The 8361-nt window shown below is 41.7% G+C and overlaps 1 protein-coding gene across 5 annotated transcripts; it reads right to left on the bottom strand.

Moving 5' to 3' along the window:
* Positions 1 to 267: 267 nt before the first annotated feature.
* On the bottom strand, positions 268 to 7867 carry ETFBKMT (electron transfer flavoprotein subunit beta lysine methyltransferase). 5 transcript variants are annotated; one of them, XM_037139746.2, is made up of 5 exons: positions 7820 to 7867; positions 6742 to 6938; positions 4350 to 4770; positions 1516 to 1646; positions 268 to 722 (listed from the first exon to the last, which is right to left on the bottom strand). In XM_037139746.2, the coding sequence occupies exons 3-5, from the start codon at positions 4673 to 4675 to the stop codon at positions 379 to 381; spliced, it is 801 nt and encodes a 266-aa protein (XP_036995641.2). In that variant the 5' UTR covers positions 4676 to 4770; positions 6742 to 6938; positions 7820 to 7867; the 3' UTR covers positions 268 to 378. The 5 variants fall into 5 exon arrangements, with proteins under 5 accessions (XP_036995641.2, XP_036995637.2, XP_036995639.2 ...); XM_037139742.2 differs by lacking the exons at positions 6742 to 6938; positions 7820 to 7867 and adding exons at positions 5089 to 5470; positions 6170 to 6319; XM_037139744.2 differs by lacking the exons at positions 6742 to 6938; positions 7820 to 7867 and adding exons at positions 5089 to 5239; positions 6170 to 6319.
* Between the last annotated feature and the right edge of the window lie 494 nt (positions 7868 to 8361).

Here is an 8361-nt window from a genome sequence, read left to right as displayed (position 1 = left end):
GTACTAAATACTATATTCTTCTATATTTTTCTTTTTGTTCATTTAATTAAATAACACATCATATAGTTGTCCTTAAGTCCAGAAACAGACTGCTACAATATCAGATTCTCTCCACAACTTAAATTACACGTTGCTGGCAGTATTGCCTTCTATAATTATATTCCTAGAGCAGTAAAACTAGAAAAAATTACTGACACAAAATTATATATTTGGCATAATGCACAACTAGTTACATGACAAAAGCTGACAAAACTTTAAACCTTCATATTTCGGAAATAACATTTGCCCTTTAATAGGAACTGTATTCTTCAAACTGGAGAGTTTTTTAGGGTTAAACCCAAACATAGCTACATCCATCCTTGGAAGCAGTTGGATAACTCAGGGCCGGAATTCCCATACTGTACTTGTTGTCAGTCCATTGTTTTCCTGCCTCGTAGGTTCTGGAAGTGAATATTCTATCACTTTGTGCAGCTGATGCTGAATGCTGTGTCCTCTGAACTGGGGTCGGCCAGGGTCACCAATCAGTACTTCAGTTCTGTGGGTCCAAAAGCAGCCCCTCAGCCATCGATGCAGACTGTCTGCAAGGTCTTCATCATAAAACATATCTCCAAGCACAATAAGGTCCCACTTATCTTGTTCCAAATCCAAAACATTTTTGGTTAAAATGGGGAAAGGATTCAGTTGGTTCAATTCACAATTTAGCGTGATAGCCATTCCTGCAACTTTAAAAAAGCACGTAATGAATGGGTATATACTAGGCTGTTTTAATTCCTTATTATTAATTTAAGTATCAATAATTCAGAAAATCCCCTAACAATGTTTCCTCCCTTTTTTGTTGAAAGATGTTTTTAGGTAAGGAAGCCTAAAGAGTATGCCAATATAAGTTATTTACTGAGATTTTCAAATATATGAATGGATATCCCAGATGCAAAACAAACAATATACTTGGAAATGTTGGGGTTTGAAGGAACATTTGCCGATCTCAATAACCACAAGGGTTGATTTGTTACAGGAGACAGGGAAACAAGCCTCGTGCTTGAGCAATGTGGTAAGTTAAAACTGGGTCCCCTGTATAAGGATCTTCAAGGACTAGATCCTCTGTGAAAGGGAGGGCTGGGAGGAAATCAGATAAAATTAAAACTTACCTGTCGCAGCTTGGCTTCTAATGGAACAAAATCACCCTCAAAGACACAGACCCATCCTCACTTGGGTTTGGAATCAAATAAACTCAACCAAATATTTCAATAAATTCCTAGCCCAGGAAGTAGCAGTAAGTGTTCTCGGGTTGCTATCACTCAGAGATAGCTGACACACAAATACAAATCCTGGGGGAAAATGCACTGTCAACTTATGCCTCCCAGAATTCCCACAGATAATGTCCTGCTGACCATAAGTTCACAATATCGTATCAGAAAATGCACCTGGTACAAGCTATCATGTTGAGGCATTTGTAGATACTTATGCTGGAAGAGAAAAAAGATGAGATTTACATAGTTTTAAATATGAAATCCTTACTGGGGTCTATGTCGTTGGCCAAGACCCTGGATGCCCCACTCATCTTAGCAGCGATAGCTGTAGCTCCACATCCACTCCCGAGATCCAACACAGATTTTCCTCTGACAACATCGGGATTATCCAAAAGATACCTAAATTAGAAAGAAAGGGGAAAACATTATCTAAGAGATGGGAGAAACTCAGTAAGAGCTGTCCAAAAAAATACAAAGAAATAGTGAAACTTAGCAGAAGAACCTGGTCCAACCTTAGCGAGTTCTGCCTGACTAGAGTGAGACAAAATGTTGACCTTGAAAGCTGGACCAAAGTGGCAGACAGAGGATCCAGTCATTTGATTTCTCTTCAGCAGGTGTGAAGAGCTGTTCCACACTAGTGACTGATCAGGCTGTTCAAGTCCACTGTTCAAAAGTATTGAGCACTTACTATGATCCAGAAACTTCCAAGAACCAAGAATACAGACTGACGAAATACTACTATAATCAGGACTTAGTACACCAGATCCAAAATCCACAATCTCCCTCTTTTTCCTTTTAATCCTCACCCAAAGTATAAATTTATTGATTTTAGGGAGCAAGGAAGGGAGAGAGAAGGAGAAACACTGATGCGATACTGAGAGAGAAGCATCCATGAGCTGCCTCCCATATGCACCCCAACCTGGGATCAAACCTGCAACCTGAGTATGTGCCCTGACCGGAGATGGAACCCACAACCTTTCTGGTGTACAGGATGATGCTCCAACCACCTGACCCACTGAGCCAGGGCCCATCATCTCCTTTCGATTATTCATCGGAGGGTTTTACCAACTGCTTGAATTGTCTTGTAATGACCTCTCTAGTAAGGTACTATCAAAGTCCAGTTCAACCGAAGAATTTAGACCACGGCTAAGTAGTTACCAAACAAGTGAAGATGAGTGGGGAAACACTGAAATAATGAATTTCAACTGACACTTGATCTTAGTATTAGAATAATAAAGAAGAGCAGGACTATAGCAAGGTAGTGGTGTACATGCCATGTCTAAAGGGACAGGTGCTAGCCCTCTTGCGCTAATTGTTGCCACACAGAAATCCCATGTTATCAGAGATTATTCCTGTTTCTCAAATCAATGCATGTTTTTGTTGGCAACTGATTTTTTTTAAGTTTGCAAGTGCGCTGAGACACCGGAGCTGGTGTGTTGAACTAAGAACATGCAGGTGAGGGAGGGCCTGCTAAATGAAGGCGCACAAGCCACCTACACCGAAACAGCAGGTAGCTAGCAAGCTCCTTCTGCGTGCAAGCTTCCACTTTAGGAAGGTGAAAACCATGAAGGCATTTTGATTGAAGGCACAGTTTCAAAACACCCACAAAGGAAACAGAATCACAAGATTTATTACCTGCAGATCCCAGCAGCAAGAAGGCACAATGGGCTGGGGGAAGGGCAGTCCTCTGTTCCAGGTGACTTGGGGCAGAGGTCGCCAACTCTTCTAGGGCTTAACTCTAAGTGGTTATTTTAAAGGGTGCCCTGGGAAAGGCAAACTTAAAACAGGCTTCCTAAACTCATGTTCTTATAAAAATGCCCAGAGTCAGAGTTTAAGCAGGGTTATCACACTGTAAAACGCCCAGGCAGAAACTTTTTTTTCCCATCACAATAAGTAAAAGCCAAACAACATACATTTGTGGATCACCAGTTCCTATTCTCTGATTCAGGCAGTCTCTTAAGAAATTTGATTGTCTGTTTGGAGTTGATAAATAGTAACTTTCATAGAAAACAGTCACTTATAATGTCAGTACTTTTAAAATACGATGTGAGCAGAAAAGCTTGAAAATTTGGCAACACAAGTCAGAAAACTAATATTGTTTGATAGCACCTGAAAAGCTTCCCAGTCCTCAGTATTCTCCAAAACGTTCTATGTTTGCATTTATTTTACATGTAAAATTACACAGCCCTAGCCAGTGTGGCCCAGCTGGTTGGAACACTGTCCTCTACATCAAAAGATTGCAGGTTCGATCCCTGGTGGGAGTACATATGGGAGGCAACCAATCACTGTTTTTCTCTCTCACATCAGTTAACATATTCTTAAACTATACACAGCATTAACTCCTGTGAAAGAGAAGTCCTTATCCTTTTCGTTTCATAGTTCTGTAATCTCAAAGCACAAACAGGAAATCATTTACCAGTTTAAGAGCAAAGGCTAGATCGAAAGCTGCGAGTTCCTGCCTTTGTTTCAGCAGCTGTGTTTTAATAAAAAGCATAGTGCGAATGTGTGAGAAAACATCCTAAAGACCTTTGCAGTGTGGAAAGCTGGAGAGAGGAAGCTCAAAAATGCAGATTCAAGTCATGCATTCACCTGAGCTGTCAATAAACCACTAGAGAAGAAAATTGCCTTGAGCCCATTCACTCACTCACATCTCTTGTTCTTTGGGAAACTGAGAAGAGGCAATGATGGATGGCATGAGAGGCTTAAGGAGCAGCATTTACAGGATTAAACCAGGAGAGCTGAGGACTGGGGCTGTAGGTTTCATCCTGGAGCTCTGCACTGGCCATACATTATGAACCATGAACCTGAGAACAGTGTAAGATCTGCCTATGTATAGCTATCTCCAGCCTTGACAGCTGACCCTAGGATTTCTCTTGGGGAATGATCTGTATTGGGATAAATACCTTGATAAGCTTGGAGTAAAACTATGTAACAAAGCAAACCAAAAAAATTTGTTAAATGCTTAAACTGCTCTAAATTAAGAAAACAAGAGGAATGTTGGGTTTTTCTCTGTTTCTTTGTGAGGGGCAGGGAGAATGCAGAGCTGGAAGGTGCTGAAAAGAGTACTATCCTTATGGGTTTCCATTTCGGTTAGGGCAGTACCTAGATAGGGCTTGGCCTCCTGGCCAGTAGATTGCCCAGTAGGGATCGCTGTGAGGCCACAGGTCAGCTCTTTCCCACCAGAACTTGCATCTGGGGGTCAAAAGCCGCAACCGGATTTCAGGGGTGAGACTGCCACTGCTGGTGACTTCAGTGTTCTCCTCCAGGAACGCTTTCATCTCAGGGTCCAAAGAGCTTCCAGTGCTTCTCCAGGGGCAGTGGCCCCAGGGAAATGAGGAAAGACCACTGCTTCTCAGAGCCTTCAGATAAACACCACAGTGACTCCCTGGAAGCAGCGCATATGCTCTCCAACCTTGGCTCAAAGCCATCGATCCTTTTCCAAAACACAGGTTCTGTCACTGCTGTTGTTAAGAGCTGCTCCTTATAGGCAAAGTATGTGGTGTCAAGTGGAATTTCTAAATCTCTAAAAACAGAAACAGTGCTGAAAATTCCAAGGCTCATAACACTTCTAAATTCTGTTACATGGTAAGAAAATATTACAGTATAAGCTCTGTAGCAGATGATCCACAAGAACAAATTCATTTTAGAACAAAGCACTGGTGCATCCATTTAGGAAAATCCAATCTTTTAAAAGCATGCCTTTTCACAACAGAATCCTTTTATAATAATTTCAAGCAACAAATATACAAGCATTTGATTTTGAGAGAAATCTTCAGAAACAATGCTTGTTACGGAAAATAAGGTGTACCTTTAAAGTTCTTTTATACATTTAATCACTTACCTTTAAGCAGGCATGGTGCTTGGCATCTGTGAACAAAAGAAAAGTCTGGAAAGCTTAGATTATGCTGGGATAGAGCGATTAACAGGCAAACACAGTTGTTGCCTTTGTGCAGTCAAGTCCCGAGTTGCGGAGGCTAACAAACCATAATTTTCTGTGGGCAGAGGCACACGGATTATACTGACTGACCACACTCCGTTTTAATAATGATTGTCATGGCATAAAATATCTGTGTAAACAAGATTCAGGCTTTCCCCTTAAAAAAAAAACTTCGTGGATTTCATTGTAATGAAGGACTATCAACTCCCAAGTCTCCTTCTATAAATATATGCGATGACTCATCTTTACCACCCTGGGTTGAAAAGACTTGTTCTAAAAGAAAAACCTTGAAAAAAAGTAGGAATGAGAAACAGCAGTAGAAACATGAATTATACACAGTTGTTTGAGACCTCTGGTCTGTTCTGCCTGAATGTTTTTAAACAGTCTCATTAAATACTAATAAGTCTTAATAAGTATTAAGAATGCCCCACGGAAGTGTTTAGAGCAGGGGCCCACAACTCAAATGCCTAGCCGGAGGCAGACGGTGATGGTAAATTAGTGATGCCGGCTGACTGCAGGGTAACCAGCCAGGTGGAGACTTCTTCCCCACCCTGGCGGGCAGGAGAGGCAACGATCATGTTTCTCCCTCACATCCCATTTCTCTCCCTGTATCCCTTTCTTCCCTTCTCTCTCCTGAGCAGGACATGATGTCTGTCAGGCCACCTCAGTGGGTGTTAAGTTATCTCACGTTCGTGCCCTAGGAACAGCCCGGGTCTCTAACCGCCTGACATCCGATTGGCCTAATTGTTAGGTGATCTTGCTTTGGACACTCTGTCCTCCAGACGGACGTCTGCCCCGCCCACCCAGCGCCAATCGGTTATGAATATGTGCTTATGTGGACGACACTTACTATAGTTATTAACTGATCAGGAAGTAAGACGGGATAAAGTGGCAAATCCCACAAAATGTTTGTGACCTGGTATTTCCCCCAAGGAGGGCAGGAATCGATCTTAAAGGGACAGGTACAGTCTTCCTTTCTCCTTACCTGGCTTTGCTAACACCGCCCTGGGAAGCTAAAGCACAGGGTGTGTCTGTCACTCACGAGTCTTTTCGTGCATTGTTTTTTTTTTTTTTACAACTGTGCGTGGGTCCAGCTTCCCAAGCCAGAGGCTGGTGCAGAACCGGTAGCAGAAGGATCGAGTAGTAGACTCCGCCCTCCTTCCCAGCAGCGCTTTCTCTAGCCTTTCCAGCGCTTTCTTAAAGGGGCAGGGAGGGGCGAAACCAGAGGACGCCCGCATCTCACTTGTAAGGAGAGGTCAAGTTCTGTTTTTTTAAATATTCACTATTAAACCATTTATATCACTTAGTGCCAATCACTTCTACACACTGGGTATAGAGTTATTTGCAACATAGAGTATGCACTCTTTATGATGCTTACATTGAACTGCAACTAAATCATAATGTAAATCTCCGTTTTATAATTAATGCTAATAAACGTACAATCTAAACCTTTTTGCAACTTAAATCAGTCAACTTCTGGACCCAGATGTTAATCTTCCAACCAGACTCAGATATCCCACTGATCCCTCAATTCAGCATATTCCAAAATTAACTCACCCTCTCACCTGACCAGAGTTAAAACGTGCTCCACATGTGCCAAAGCAGGGGAAATGGTCTCAAACCAAAAACTGGGCAAACCATGTTTTCACTTCTAACATAGTAGTTTGGCAGCTGCCTGTTCAAAGCTCGTTGCTTGGGTTCTCTGCTTCTGCCTTCTTTAGAGATGGGGTTTCTGCTGCTTCCGTAAACTGAAACTTGGTAAACAGAAATGAAACTCTTATTTCCATGAACAGTGCAAGGTGGATCCCCACCATCAGCTTCTTAGATGAATATAGCATATGTATTTCTGATAGGCTACACACCTGGCACTTCATAGTATTCTGCTTTCATTTCCTCTGTAATTACTAGTATGGTGTTTCTATGCCTGTGAATAAAACTATAGTCATTAATGTACTAGCTGTTTTAATTAACTGCTTCCATAAACCTTTGTTTTCTCAACTATAACTCCTCAATTCCATACACTCACCAATTCTCTTGCAAACACTAAACTTTAATACATATCCAAGATCAATTTGTCTAAGACTTGTTTTTAACCAGCTTGTGTTGTATCCCAGTGAATGGCAAGAACATCCCAATTATCACCCAAGAAGCCAGAGAGGAGGCAGAGCTAGCATTTCCAGTAAAAATTTTGGTGATCACCACTGAAGATGAATTTAACAATGTAAAGACACCTTATCCAAAACTTGGAACTAGGCTAAAGAGATTGCTAGATCCTTTCCTTCCCTTCCTAGTTTTAGACTTTAGCTTTGACTCACTTCTTTCCAACCCCCCTTCGCCCACCACTGCCTTATTTCCGCCTAGTGAGAGCTTGCCTGAAGTCCTCTAACTGGGCTCTCTCTCCAATCCTGCCTTCTTCTAACCCACTCTTTACACTGAGGCTCAAACGGTCTTTTCTGAAATTTACATTCTCATAGTTCAGAAAAGGCCTTACATCCCTATAGTCCCAGATAAGCTGGAAAAACAGACACCTCCGTTTTCTGGTATTGTTTGGTGTTAAATGTTGTTGTTTTTTAATTGAAAGAAATTTCTAATTGCTTTTATCAAAATTGACCTAAATGCAACCAAGCAGACTTACCATCTGATAACAATTGGAACTGTCTCCGACCTTGTGATTGTGGTAGCCCAGAATGAATCACCCCAAGGGGTGCCTCTGTGGTATGCAGATTGTTGTGAGCTAAAGGTAACATTAGCCACAGGCTCAAGAAAAACATCTTAACTACCTAGAAGAATTTGAATCAGACACTGTGTCCATAAGGGATTAACAGAGATAACTTCTTTTGACCTATCTATAGGTCAGGCACACTTCTATTTGCTAAAGGTCTGCTGTTCTTATCCTGCAGTGGCCTTCTGAAATCTCCACGGCCCCTTACCTCAGCCCTAGCTCACATGTCTCATATGCCCATGTTTCCTTTCTGTCTCTGAACCCGAGCATGTTGGGTAGAGACCCAAGTCTGTTATGTATGCGAAGTTATGTATGACTGTTATATACGTGAAGTTCCCGTTCTTATGTATGTATTAAGTTGTTTTTTCCTTTTGCTAACCTGTCTCATGAAGAACCTTGAGTGGAAAGGAAAGTTCCTCCCCCACATGGTTTTTGCTTTTAATTATCAGCCTATA

The sequence above is a fragment of the Artibeus jamaicensis genome, unplaced genomic scaffold, assembly GCF_021234435.1.
Source record: "Artibeus jamaicensis isolate MK-2021 breed Jamaican fruit bat unplaced genomic scaffold, CSHL_Jam_final contig_233, whole genome shotgun sequence".
In the NCBI taxonomy this organism is placed as follows: Eukaryota; Metazoa; Chordata; class Mammalia; order Chiroptera; family Phyllostomidae; genus Artibeus; species Artibeus jamaicensis.
This window is presented reverse-complemented; position numbering and strand designations above follow the sequence as displayed.

Bases quoted from the DNA above. Each gene is read 5' to 3' on its own strand.
- ETFBKMT (XM_037139746.2), bottom strand. From the start codon at position 4,675: ATGGCTTTGAGCCAAGGTTGGAGAGCATATGCGCTGCTTCCAGGGAGT. The intron at 1,647-4,349 runs GTACTGCCCTAA...TTTCTAATTTAG, and splicing joins GGAGGCCAAGCCCTATCTAG to GTATCTTTTGGATAATCCCG. The intron at 723-1,515 runs GTAAGGATTTCA...GCTTTTTTAAAG, and splicing joins GGCCAACGACATAGACCCCA to TTGCAGGAATGGCTATCACG.